The sequence below is a fragment of the Mustela erminea genome, chromosome 10 (assembly GCF_009829155.1).
Source record: "Mustela erminea isolate mMusErm1 chromosome 10, mMusErm1.Pri, whole genome shotgun sequence".
In the NCBI taxonomy this organism is placed as follows: Eukaryota; Metazoa; Chordata; class Mammalia; order Carnivora; family Mustelidae; genus Mustela; species Mustela erminea.
Genome location: NC_045623.1, coordinates 23,912,872 through 23,926,936, shown reverse-complemented (window position 1 = coordinate 23,926,936; position 14,065 = coordinate 23,912,872). Strand labels below are relative to the sequence as shown.

Below are 14,065 nucleotides of genomic sequence, written 5' to 3'. Positions count from 1 at the left end.
CTCAGGGTCCTGGGATCGAGCCCCGCATCGGGCTCTCTGCTCAAGTGGGGAGCCTCCTTCCTCCTCTCTCTCTCTGCCTGCCTCTCTGCCTACTTGTGATCTCTGTCAAATAAATAAATAAAAATCTTAAAAAAAAAAGAAAGAAAGAAAGAAAGAAAAAGTAGATTCTCCTTTACTGCATACTCCTTATAAGACATGTTAAATGCTGTTTAAAGCCAAGAACTAAAATAACATTTGGAATAAGAATAATGCCTTGTCAGTGGCTTTAGCTAAAAGTAGACTATGTTAACATTTTTGTGTGATAGCAAAGCCATAGTTTTGTGAGATTTAAAAGCTTAATATGCTATTGTATTTGGAATCATAAATTAGTGCATAGCTTGCAGCCAAATCACTTTACTTGATGCTATGCTGTCTGAAGTTGACATAGTCATATGACTGATAATCAACTAGGTATCTGTTGGGAGAATAAGAACATCACGTCAACAACATCTAAGGAGAGAGTGAGAGAATACAAATTCTTTTTTCATTCTAGTTTGCTGGAAATATTTGGTGAAAAATCTGGTTGTTGACACTGCTGCCAAAATTATCTAACACGTAGATCTAATGAGGAACTGTTTCCATGCCTTAAAAATGTGTTCTTAAAAACTGGCCTGTGCCTCTGGTGTGATGCAGTGAGAGTGTGTGGTACTTCTGCCGGAAATGGTTAATGTGAGTCTAATCAGTAGCAAACCACCCGAGAAACCCAGCTTGTAGAAACTTGTACGAGACTGTTAGCCTACAAAGGGGGGAAGAACAGTGGGAGGTTATGCTAGATTAGAGGAGACTTCACAATTAAATGCAGTGTTTTATCCTTAACTGAATCTTAGATTGGGGGGAAAAAAACAGGCACAGAGGAAATTATTGGGTAATTGGGAAATTTAAATATGGACTGCATAATAGTTCATAATAATTGTGTAGGTGTTAGATTTCTTGGGTGTGATAATGGATTGTGGTTATCGAAGAATGTCCCCATTCTTACCAGATCCATGAAGGAGTTAGTGGCAAAGGATCAGGATGTCTAATTTCAAATGTTTCAACAGAAGTACAAAGATCATAAGTAAATATAGAGAAATAAAGCAAATGTGGCAAAAATATTAAAGATAGTTGATTTTATTTTTCAAAATAAGTTAAAAAAACAAAAACTGGAGGTTCCCCATTGTCACCAGGATAAAACCCAAACTTTCTAGTATGACCCCATTAACTTTTCAAGCCTCCCAGTATTCATTCCTATATACCTCATACCCCTGTAGACTGTTTACTTTTCTGTGTGGGACAAAGATCCTCTCCTCTAACATAAAGGCCCAATTTAGTTGTTACTTTCTCTCTGAAGCCTAAAGACCCCTCTAAGCTGCATAACTTCATCTTGTGATACACATATTTATCTGCAGGTTTCTTCCGAACGTCATGATTTTCCATTCTCAATGCTTAAGAAAAATGTATGTGTATAAAAAATTTGTTAAATAAACAAATTCTTCAAACTGTATTTGACCAACACCATCTTTACATGTGCTAAGTATGAAAAAATATGGTTGGGTTCCCATTGGTCTGTTTAACCACAGCATGAAAGGTGGTAATGATATATAGAAATAGAGATACACACACACACACACACACAAAGAGGGAAAGAAGGTGGGGAAAAGGATGAGAGGAAGAGCAACAGACACATTGTATCTTCAGACATGGAAAACAGAACATAATATGCAGTTTAAATTCAGGATCTTAGCATAAATTAAATGATCTCTCTTCTCTAATAATGAGAAATGTATGGTTATGTTCCTTTGGGGATAAATAATGAAATAATTTTATGTAGGCAACAGCAAGACTTACTCTACTGGGAAGCTGTATGCTGTACCGCTTACTCCAGAATTTCAAGAACTGGGTCTCTTTAACAGACACTTTGAAGTCTGTATGACTGTCATGTCGTAATGAGGCATGCAAGACCTGCACAGTATGTCTGAATCCTTCTCACATCTCAAAACAGGAGGAGTTTTAGAGGCAAAAGGAGAATGTGGCTGCAATAACCTTGCTTTTTCACTGTCATTTCTAGATCATCGCTCTCTCCTTTCCCCTGTCTCCTAGTCCTTCTGCCCTCCTTAGTGTGAGCTTCTGTTGACCTCTCGGACATGCCGCAGTACTCTCCTAAGACTTGGGCACTTAGTCATGGTTTTCCCTCTGAAAAGGAATGCTGTTTCTAGGTTTAGAAATGCGCAAGCAGCTGTGTCCGGGCTTAGGAACTGCTGAAGTCGCAACTGCAGTAGGTGGAGGAGGCTTCTTCTGGAAACCTTAGACATCTTGGCTTTTAAAATGGCTGAAGCTGAAAGTTTATTCAGCTGCTTCTTTGGTTTTGGAATCTGTATTGGGGTTTTGAAATTTTTAAGCTCTGAAGAATATTTTCAGCCCTTTCATCAACCAAGGTCAAGCCCACTCTATTTCATTCCTTGCAGAGTAGGGCCTTACAGTGAAGATGGTTCAACACATTTTTTTCCAGAGGGGAGGAGGAATCACCCTACTAATGACTTATATTCCATACCTTTCATTATTTTCAAATTGCTTAGTGATCATTATTTTAGTTCCAACATATGCAGAATTGAAGCTCCGAAAGACTAAAAGAAGGATTTACTCAGTAATAAGTTAATACTTTTTGGTTTTTGTTGTTGTTGCTGTTTTTTAAGATTTTACCTATCCATTTGACAGAGAGAGATCACAAGAAGGCAGAGAGGCAGGCAGAGAGATGCGGGGAAGCGGGCTCCCTGCTCAGCAGGACTGGATCCCAGGACCCTGAGATCATGACCTGTTTGAGTAAAATCTCTGATTAACCATTCTCACTAAAGTGCAAATGACTGATACAATCTTTTTTTTTTTTTTAAGATTTTATTTATTTATTTGACAGAGATCACAAATAGGCAGAGAGGCGGGCAGAGAGAGAGAGAGGAGGAAGCAGGCTCCCTGCTAAGCAGAGAGCCCGATGTGGGACTCGATCCCAGGACCCTGGGATCTTGACATGAGCTGAAGGCAGATGATCAACCAACTGAGCCACCCAGACACCCTTATAACTGATCTTAAATCAGAATTTAAATGATAGTTTTGGTTTAAAAAGTTGTCCTTGTTAAAATATCTGTGAAGACAACTTTAAAACTGAAAAAACCAACATCAGTTTGAGAATTACAGCTTTCTTTTCTGTTGATAAAACTCGAAGCTGCATGACTATTTTAGAACTGAATATTAAGCATGGTTTTATTCTCATTTTTCCTGGTATAAGTCTTTAATGGCCAGCTAAAGCTGTGCATTACTAGAGAGTAAAATAAGTGACTGGGTGAACTAAGATTCCTTAAGGATTATTAGGTAAGGGATAATCCAGTTTTTAAACTACAAGGTTTTCTGTTGACATAGAAAAAGTTCTCTCTTCCATTCTCCCCTGCACTAACTCTTTAAAAAGGAGTTATCCTTCAGGAATTGATGAAATAGATATTTTTTGTATTTAATATATGAACCAGAAGATTAAGATTAAGATGGCAGTTTAACATTTTATGTGTCTTTTAAACTTACTGATACCATCTGTTAATTTTTTAGTATACTATTTTGTTAGAAATAATGTTAGAAGAAAAATCTAGAATATGCTTGTACCCTCTTCAGTTCCACAAAGCACAGAAGACAAACCTACTTTGCTCCCTGATAGAACTTTTTTTTTAAAAGATCTTATTTATTTATTTGACACAAAGAGAGAGTACAAGCAAGGGAAGCAGTAGAAGGAGAGGGAGAAGCAGGCTCCCCACCAAACAGGGAGCCTGATGCAGGGCTTGATCCCAGGACTCTGGGATCATGACCTGAGCCGAAGGCAGAGGCTTAACCATCTGAACCATCCAGGCGCCCCCCTGATAGAACTTCTATTGTGATTTCCTCATCTTTTCTCCTCTTCTGCATATTAAGTCCTGAACCCCCTGATTCCTGCTTCAGCTTTTGGTGCTGTAGTCTCTAGCCTCAAAATAGAAGTTCACACTGATACCCAGGAAGGAACCAGAAAGCCTCCTCCTGTGCCCAGATGGGAGTTCCCCGAGTTTCAGGAGCCTCACCAGCCTCCATGCTCTTGATCCCTTCCGGCCTGACTGCTGACCCCGCCCAGCCTCCGTCTGCTGGAGGGGAAGGGCAGAGAGTGGGAGAAGCTACTTACCCCTTTTCTGGGGGCTAGCTAGTCTTCCACCCTTTGTTTGTTTTCCTGTCTGTAGAAGGTTTTCATCTGTCCTAAGTGTCAGTTCTGCTTGCCAACTCTGCAACTTCTCCTTAGCCAGTTTTCCATTTTCTTCATCCTGTGTGCTTGATGCCCACCAGAACTTAACCTCCTGAGGAGGTTGGAGTAAATGGCCATGGGATGGGAGGCCAACAGGCCCCTAGGTTCGTTGTTTTTAATTAAGCCACAAGGTTTAAGCCCTCACTGGTTGGTTGGTAGAGAGCAGAAACAGCAGCAGCAACAGCAGCCGGGCCTTCAGTGAGAGCCCAGCATGTGCCAGGCGCTGCGACAGCTGCTTAACGCCTCGCCCCAGCCTCCTGCAGAACAGGTGCTGCTATTTGTAGTTTATAGAAAAAGGAAGCCAGGCCCAAGTTACTGCTCATGACTTACCGTTTCATCATACTCACTCACTGTTTCACTAATTCTGAGACGATTTAGGTTTCACGTGGAGGACGAAGGCAGTTTTCAAGACTTCATTTTAAAGGGATAAAGATTAATGTTATATGTTCAGTCGAAAACTAAAGTATAAAGTTTCTGTGGAATTGGTAGAGAATATAGACAAACCAATAATTTTCTGTAGCCGTATTCCTGCGTGATTTTTTTCTTTTCTTTCTTTCTTTTTTTTTTTTTTTTTTTTTTACTCCTGATTTGTTTCCTTTCCGCAGCGATGAATATTGATAATGAGGGTATCCTAAGTCTATGGCACCAGGTTCACATTTATTGTCTTAGGAGCGTATTGTGTTAAAAATGTCTTAATGATTCAAAAAGTATTGACTGAATCATGGTTTACATGACTCCCATGATATAAGACACAATCTTATATGGTTTTCACTTGTTAAAGACAAGGCTTTTAAAGACCAGGCTCCAGCTCCCAGTGCCATCCCAGCAGTAGTGTTTGCTGCAACGGAGCCGTGTTTTGATCTGCTAGAGTATTTGTCTTGTGTTTATGGTGTGGATAAACTATAGAAAACCTAGTTTGCATTCAGGGAGTAGGTGACTCACTATAGGATTCTTTGGAAATTCTGCTTTTCTTTCTACTTTGAAGGAAATTGAGAAAGGAATATGGGAGGGTGGAAAACTTGAAGCCATCCCCCTCAGGACAGCTGGATGAAGCAAAATGACTTTTTCTGTTAGACTGACTTTTTATGGAAAGCTGTACCCCCTCAGGGGAAAGATACAAGCTTGAGTAATTAACTCATGATTATGCAAAGATCAATTTACCTAGACTCTTTGTTTTTCCTCTTTTTTTAAATTGCCTTGGGCTAACTTCATTTCTTATTACTGTCTTCACTGTGTTAGGCTGGGGCTGAGGGAAGTGGCAGGGATAGTAATAGGAAACCAACTTACTTTGCCCATTTTACTTTCATTAACAATTTTGTTAAAAGAGAAAAGGAGAAAAGGAATTAAGCCAATTTACTTGGGGCAGTAGTTTTTTTCTTAAGGTTAGATATAGAAGAATTTTGCAGAAGAGTTCCTTACTTATTTCAGAGACCATCTCAGTTGAGTAAATCAGATATACGTACAACGAGTCATAATAGTTTATTTAAATAGCCTTTTCAGCATATGAAATCCTTTCTCATATATTCATATACAGTCCTGGGATGTAACAAGGGTTTATTAAATACATGTCAAATATTAGATGAACAAAGAACAATTTTATGAGATAGGGAAACTTGGTATGAATCAATGCTTTAAAATGAGAAAAACTGAGATTTGATTTTAAATCTTAGCTCAAAATCATGCAGATGTTGAGTTGTCTTTTTTCTGCCGTAAGCCTCTTTAAGGAAAGGCTGCTCTTAAATGTAGTTTCCATAAATTTGAATAACAAGCAGTTTTGCAGAGCTTTAACTTGACCAAAGCAAGGATTTTTAAATTTTATTTCATTATTATTATTATTATTATTATTACTATCATTTTTTTCCTTTTTATTACTTTTTTTTTTTTAAGATTTTATTTATTTATTTGACAGACTGAGATCCAAGTAGGCAGAGAGGCAGGCAGAGAGAGGAGGAAGCAGGCTCCCCACTGAGCAGAGAACCCCGGACCCTGAGATCATGACCTGAGCTGAAGGCAGAGGCATTAACCCACTGAGCCACCCAGGCGCCCCTTTATTACTTTTTTTAATGAGGCAAGAAAGCTAAAACCTCTTCTGTGCTGATAAGCTTCTAGGGTCTACTCAGCTTTTTATCCCATTTGAGAAGTTCCTGCTCCTCTCACACATTGATTCGTGTTGTGCGCCCATTTGAATGCTAAGAAAAAAAGGCCATGCTAGAATTTACTGTAGTGTTAATCCCTGATTTTTTTCTCTTTCCATTAATATTCTAATTTACCTTTTATTCTTTGATACTGGCAAGAAAATGCTTATTGTAACTACTGTATGCTTTAATTTTTAAAAGTTATTTTTGTTTGAAAGGAATTTAATAGAATTTTTGTTCTTCCAGTAATCATTTATTGAGCAATTACTATGGGCCAGGCACTATTTCAGGTACTAGGAATCAGCAATGGAAAAAAAAAAAGACGGAATCCTTGTTATGTAGAGATTATGTTATAACGGGTGAGTGACAGTAAACATAGCAATGGAGGTGATGTAAAATGGTCAGGTTCTGGGATTGGGCTACTTTGAAAGTAAGGCAAACAGGATTTCCTAATGGGTGTGAGAGAAAGAAAGGTCTTTATGTTGTAACACTGAGGATGGCATTGAGCCATAGAATATACAAGATCACCAGGCTTTCAGGGAGGAGGTCAGACATCTAGGTAGAACTGTGAAGTAGATGGCAGGTAGGTCCCAGTGGGGGGGTGCAAGTGTGGGAGGTGTGAGCATGCACATCGTACTAAAAGTCTGGATACTAGACGAGACCAGCTAGGGAACAAATGGAGAAAAAGAAGGAATCTGTGAGGACTGAGCCTTTAAGTATTTCAGTATTAAGTGCTCAAAGGTAGGAGGAAGAACCAGCAAAGGAGACTGAGGAAGACTGATAATTGAGGTAGAAGGTTACCAGTGAGTCTTCTCTGAAAGCCAAGCAAGAGGGAAGTGTTTCAGTAGGGAAGAGTATGTGCCTGTGTCCTTGCCTTTAGAGTAAATGTTTAGAGGATGGACAGGTGAGCACTGGTCCAAGCAACTTGGAGGTGACCTTGACCAACAGCTCTGCAAAGTGCTGGGTGGCAAAAGTTCAGTTGAAATGCGTTCAAGAGAGAACAGAGAAAAGGAATCGTAGGCAACAAATGTACAACAATTGATAATATAGGAGAGCTGGGAGCAATTTTGAGAGCAGTCCTTGAATAGCGGGTTCATATCCAAAATTGAAGAGAGGCGTTAGAATGTAATTAAATAACCAACAGATGGTCCTCCTTAAGTGTTTGCTCATCGTCTGTCATAGGAAGATTGAGACTGAATCAGTTTATGATTTTAGTAGCCAGTTAGGCAAGCACTGTGCTGTTTGCTAGCAGAGTACCAGTAGCTGGGTAACCTTACTGTTCTGGATTTCACTTGGACACTGTTTATAATGAAGAGCATGGCTTCTGTAGAGGTAAATGGAGGATCTTTTTGCAATTATGAATATAATTATTTCTAAGATAGAATGACTGGCCCTTTCTGATGAAGAATGGAGAATTATTTTCCAGAGACAGAAAAGAAAAATAATGCTTTCTTTTTTCAAAAAAATGAGATTTTTTTGTTTTGTTTTGTTTTCTGTTACTTTTCTAAAATGTATAGGCTGCTATTGGTTGGTTCGATTTTCTGATTTTTTTTTTTTTTTTTAACTTTTCAGGCTGGAGTGAGACAGCTTTATGTACAGATTGATTTTGCGGCCATGTAACAAATGAAAGAAGTTATCCTTCTTGGGGGACCTAATATTTCCGGTACTGTACAATTCAAAATGTTGTAGCTAGCTTTTTAAAACAGAAAACTCATCACTACAATTCCCCAGCGCCAAGTAGACCAGGTAGTGTCCGCGCTCGGCCAAGAGTGCACACCTAAGGGAGCAAAATTAAGAGGATCTCTCTTGGACTTTTGGTCTTGTCTTTTGTGCTCTTCCCTCCAAACCATTTTGATTTCTGACGTTTGTAGTTTTGTCCCAGAATGTTGTTTTTTGTTTACTGTTTTTTTTTTCCATTTCAAAAATGCCCTCACTCCCAGTCGTCATCCTAGCCAGTACAAATCCAGATGCTGGGCGTCCAGTCATCTGGAAAGTCTTCACTGAAGCTGCTGGAAACCACTGCTTTCATTTACACAAAACTAGTGTTATTTAAAAAAAAAATGGAAATCGTTTTATATGTAATGTCACAATGGTTGACATTCTTCAGTATAATCATATGTTTGTAAAATTGTTTGTACCTTGCAAACTTATGAACCAAACCATATTGGGTTTTCAAAGTGCCTTTGTATCAGAAAATGTATTTGCCAGCATAAAAATGTACCATCAAAGGTCATGTGAATGGTTTTTTCCAATGGATAATTCTATAATCTGTACAAAGTGTAAGACTCTTCTAAGTGATGTATACTGATTGTCTTTGTGTGTACTTCCAGCCTAGGTTTAAATACATGAAAAGTTTTCTCTTACTACTCGGTCTCATCAAAAAGTAGGTGTTACTTTGCTTTTTAAATCAAATTCAGTTATCACATTATGCTATGGACTGTGTTTTCAGAACTCTGCAAACACATGTTATATAGATGATTGTTCTGACTTACTTAAAACATTTGCTAAATCCCAAATTTCTCTGAAAGCTACTGTGTCTGTGAAAACTTCCCTGTGTGTCTCCTTGCTATTTTTATGGATTTTTTTAAAAATTTTTTTCTAGTGGGGGGTGCAGAGGGAGAGGGAGAGAAAGAATCTTAAGCAGGCTCCACGCCCAGCATGGAGCCTGGCACCAGGCTTTATCATACAACCCTGAGACAGTGACCTGAGCCGAAATCAAGAGTCAGACGCTTAACCCACTGAGCCACCCAGGAGCCCCTATGGATTTTATTAACGAAAGGCAATGTAGAGGGAAGGCAGAAATGGTTATGACAATGTTACTTTGTTTTTTCATTCTTCAAATGCCAAGTCATACAATTTGTTTTCCTGTGCAAGCATTGCACAAATACAGTTGCTTTCAGAAATCCTAAAAGCAACATTTTATTGTTTGAACTATTGAAGATACAGATCAGTTGTGATAAAACAGGTGTCTTAGAAGTTAATAAGTTGATTTCTAGGTTTTTGTGTATTTGAAAAATAAAATTGTGATTTGAGATGCAAGTGCTTGAACACTCAAATATTCTCTGTGTTTTTGAAGAAATACTGATCTGGAAAGCTATTTACCCATTGTTCTTCATTTTATCACAATGTATGTTCCCTCTTAACTTTAAAAAAAAACGAGAATTCTTGGGGGGAAAAAACTCTGCAGGATGGAAATGTGATTGTTTAGAATGTAGGCCAATAATAAGCACTTTTCACTGATGGGGCAGAAATCGCTGTTGATTTTGTGTAAGTTTTAGAATATCTTTCTCCTTATTTCTGATCTACAATTTATGAACTAAAGTGTATTAGGAGAACTGGACTACTTTCTTTATGCTTTCCCAAACTGCTGCAGATTGCTATGAGCTGTTGATAGTCCCCTTTTTGCAGATTAAGCAGTATTTTCAAAACATGTTTACTTGCTGCCAGGCAGTTCTAAAGCTAAGAATTCCTGCAGTAGAATGTGTTTAACTAAAACAGTTCTTGAGAGTTTGGGGAGGGAAAGTATAAAAAGAAATGTTCTGATAATATACTGTTTTTTTCATTATATGTGTAAATGGCCATTTGGAAGTTTGTATCCGCTACCAAGCCTGGGATATTCTGTGCATTTTGGCATATCGTGGAAAATGTCAGATGTAGATGAAGGATGTGTGCCTTTAAAAGCTAGTATTATATCTAATTGTACTGATTGTTCACATATGGAGACAGTATTTGCACTGGCCTGTATACCTGACAGTGCATTCTGAAGGTCGAATTCTGCCTTTCATCAGGCCCTCCATTCTATGTGAAAGTATGCATCATTTTAACTATACTCTGAATACACAAGTGCATACATATGTGTTTTGTCTTTGATAAGGCATCGAGCATACAGATGATTAGACTGATATGGAACTCTAATTTTGCACCTTATTTAAGAGATTTCCAGCTCGTATCATTTGGCAGGTTGGCATTAACATTTATGCTTCAATTAAATGTCCTGAAACCTGTGTGTGCAGCAGTAACAAATGAGTGTGAGAAAAAGCAATTTTGTTCTCATTCTAACAAATATTCTGTCTCACCTGTGTTTTTGGCACAGGTCTATTGCTAAAGTAGGTAATTTCACTGAGAAACTACCTGATTGTTGTAATAGATGGGAGATGTCTCTAAGGTTAGGCAGTGAGTCTCTGAGTATAAGTTTGCTGGTATTTTAAAAATCAGAGTATTCCCTGGAGAACAAATTTGTTTTGCTCTGGGAACGTTTACCTTGCTTAGTAAACATCCCCAAACAGAAATACACCTGTTTTAGTTTTGTGTTTTTAAAATCTAGATTATATTACTCAAAGGGCTTACCATATGTGTGGCTTTATTTTGCTGACTCCCTGTGCACTTTGTGAAGGACAGTGTGTAGTTCAACTGTATCTCTGTATTCCTGTCATCGCCAAGCGGTTTTCTGCAGAGGCATAAGCAAGTAGCAGCAGACGTTTAGTGACATCGGAATGTCCCTTGTCTCCAGATGCTTCAGCATTCTTCAAAGCCTCCGTGTAGACACCAGTAACCAAAATACTGTGACTTGTGCACCTTATAAAACAGCCCAATTGGTGACTCCAAATGCAGTTGATCAGAGTTCTATAATGTTTTTACCTATGGAATTATCAATTTTATAAAGATTACTAATATGGTGTCATCCTCATATAATGCTGGGATTTAAGAACAAAAATACGTCATTGCTGAACACAGAATTTTACATCTAAGGGACTGTCCTTAAAAGCAGTCTCGTTCTACCTCTCATTTTACAGATGAGAACATTGAAGCCCAGAAATGCTGTCATTTACTCAAGGTCACAGAGATAATTAGTGGCAAAGCCAAGACTAGAATCCAGGTCTTCTGACTCCAAGTCAAGTTCTTTCTATTCTACTGTGCTGCCTCACCAGTGTAATATTTGCCTTTCTGTAAATGTGATGAAAAAGCATTTGTAAATAAAGGAAAGCTGACCTCCATTTTTGGTACATTAAGGCACTTTATAATGGAGTTTTATTGTCTTATTTTTCATAAATATGAAGTTCAGAATATTATTTCCATACTTCCATTATGAGGCTTAGAATATTCTTTATGGAAAATAATAATTTTTGTACTTTTACTTTTTTACTCTTATGAAACCAGTTCCTGATTTTTAAAATATGATGATTTCTGTACTTTGGATACTTTTAACTTGTGAGTGAATTTTTCTGTTAATTGCCCAAGGCTAAATCCAGTTTAAGGATTGCTAAGTTTCTTTATTTTGTTTATAGTCTGTGAGCTGGTACTTTCTAGAAACCAGGCTAATTCTCACAGGTCATATCATTTCGGTCTTGATACTTCAGTTTTCATTTACTGGGGAGGTTTTTGGATTTTTAACATTTATCCTCAGAACCACACAAAATTTGGCATTAAATGAAATAGAGAACAAAACAAGTCTTTTAATTCAGTAGGGTGAAATTTTGAAGTCTTACCAGAACCCCAAATGTTAAATTGCTTACTCTCAACGTAAAAGCATTACCTTGATAAAATTGAACTTTTTTCTTTCTGTTACCATCTTCAAAACAGAAATAATTTTCCAGTTCACAAGAACTTTGGCAAAAAAAAAAAAAAGAGAGAGAGAGAGAAATTTTATTTTTTGAGAACAGTCATTAAAAGTTTTATTAATAGAAGAAGATTGTCTCAAGACATGACCCACCAGCAGCCTTAGTGATCCAGATCTCTACCATGGAGATAGACTTATTTACAGTGAAAAATTATGTATCAAAAAAGGTATCTGCTGAGAAGTATCATTATATGTAAAGGCCAAATGGATGTGAGTCTTTTTGATGAGGACATCTTTGGTTTGTATTTAACTATTTCCCAACTACAAATTATATGGAAAGGGTGGGATTCAACCTTCATTAAGTATTTCTGTGTCTTTGTATGGTCTTCTCCATGTTGTCACATTTGAAAGCCTCACATTTCAATAAAGAAAGAAATTTTGCATGCTTTTATGATAGACGGAGCATTTTCAAATTCCCTCCCTGGGGAAGGAATTCGTAACCATCACCGCATTTTACAGATGAGGAAGCTGTTGTGGGAGAATTTAAATGACTTGCCTAAGGGATAGCCAGTGGTAACGCACTGACTTTAAATCCAGAGCTTTTTCTGATGACGGCTCCGTTTTATGTATATCATTCTACAGTGGTAAAAAAAAATACAAGAGGTTGTAGCAGATTTGAACAGACTCTCCAATAAAATCAGTGAACAATTAGCATGACAAAACTGATTATGGGGTAGCAGTTGTTACATAGACATTGCTTAAACTCATTCCTTCATTCAGTGCTCTCATGCTTATTTCCTACCTTTGCCATTGAATTTAAACTGCAGACTAAAAAGAATAATCAGAACTCCTTTAAGAATTTTTAAAACCTTTACAAAAGAAAGTTTTATTGATGCTCAAAGTTGCTTAAAAAAGGGACTGACTCAGAAGCGAGTCCTTGCCAGTCTGTAAGTAAAGAGAAACGGATTCCATCCTGGCTAAGAGAGGTTAACATGATTGTTGAGGGAATTATCTTCCAAGAATAATTTGTGCTGCTTGAGAGGGATCTGAGGATGTACAACATTACATTTTATAGATACCTTTCCGAGGAAGAAATCTATTTCATAATTAGTAGCAGTCTATGCTTAGTAATAGTATTGAATTTTGAACTCTTTCCGTGGCTTTGAAAATTTAGTACTTGGCAAATCTGATGATATTGGAAAGTTTGTAGAAAAGAATGTCTTTGTCTCATCATCTATCTCATTATCCCCAAACTTAGTATGAACTTCCACTTACATGCTCAGTAAATGATTACCTAGTGAGTAAATATTGTAGGTAGTAGTGAATACAAAACTCATGGTTGGGGACAGATAGAATCAGTGATTTATTATTACAGAAGACACCTCACCTTTTCTTTGGCATTTTTGCACAAAAAAGTGACTTTGTATGCACTTTGGCCATTATTTTTCAAGGAGCCTTGTGAGCTGCTTCGCTATTTTAATCCAGGCACAGTAGACATAAAGAGGTGTTATCCATGTTTTTGGATAGAAATTTGGCAGAACTGAGACTGGAAGCTGGGTCACTTGAATTTTTACATTATGTATTGCCAAATGAGAAACCACATTGCCTCCTTGGTTTCTATAGAAAACTGCCATATTGATATTACTTTAAGGATCTGTGTATGACATACCTTGTTTCATTTATCTCCAGATATATTATTATCCAAAACTCTTTCAGGGGTATAACCTGAAGGTGCTTCTAAAAAACAAACAAACAAACAAAACACTACATACATTCATTTAGTGATTTAAATATTCCTAGAACAGTTTCTTTTTTTCTTTTTTCCCCTCTAAATACCAAATTTTAGTAGAGCTTCTCTATATTTCTTATTTTTCATCTTTTAATTGCTGCTGCCATGGTAAAATTTCCCCCTTTTTACTAGTAAAAAAGGAAAAAGCTTTATTTTGAATTTTAATATTGGAATTTTGTTTAAGGTACCACATACCATGTATCAGTTAGCCTCAGTGAAGATTCTGTTTTGAACTAGATGTATCCTGTCAGGAGTTTGCC

The 14,065-nt window shown here is 37.4% G+C and overlaps 1 protein-coding gene across 1 annotated transcript in view; it reads left to right on the top strand.

The window, feature by feature from the left end:
• SLC30A7 (solute carrier family 30 member 7) overlaps window positions 1-13,773 on the top strand; it is an 86,087-nt gene extending 72,314 nt beyond the window's left edge. Inside the window, exons 11-12 of the mRNA XM_032303836.1 lie at window positions 8,032-8,122; window positions 11,253-13,773. Coding sequence (XP_032159727.1) covers window positions 8,032-8,079 — 48 coding nt within the window. The 3' untranslated portion in view covers window positions 8,080-8,122; window positions 11,253-13,773. The remainder of the gene's footprint in view (window positions 1-8,031; window positions 8,123-11,252) is intronic.
• The last annotated feature ends 292 nt before the right edge of the window (window positions 13,774-14,065 follow it).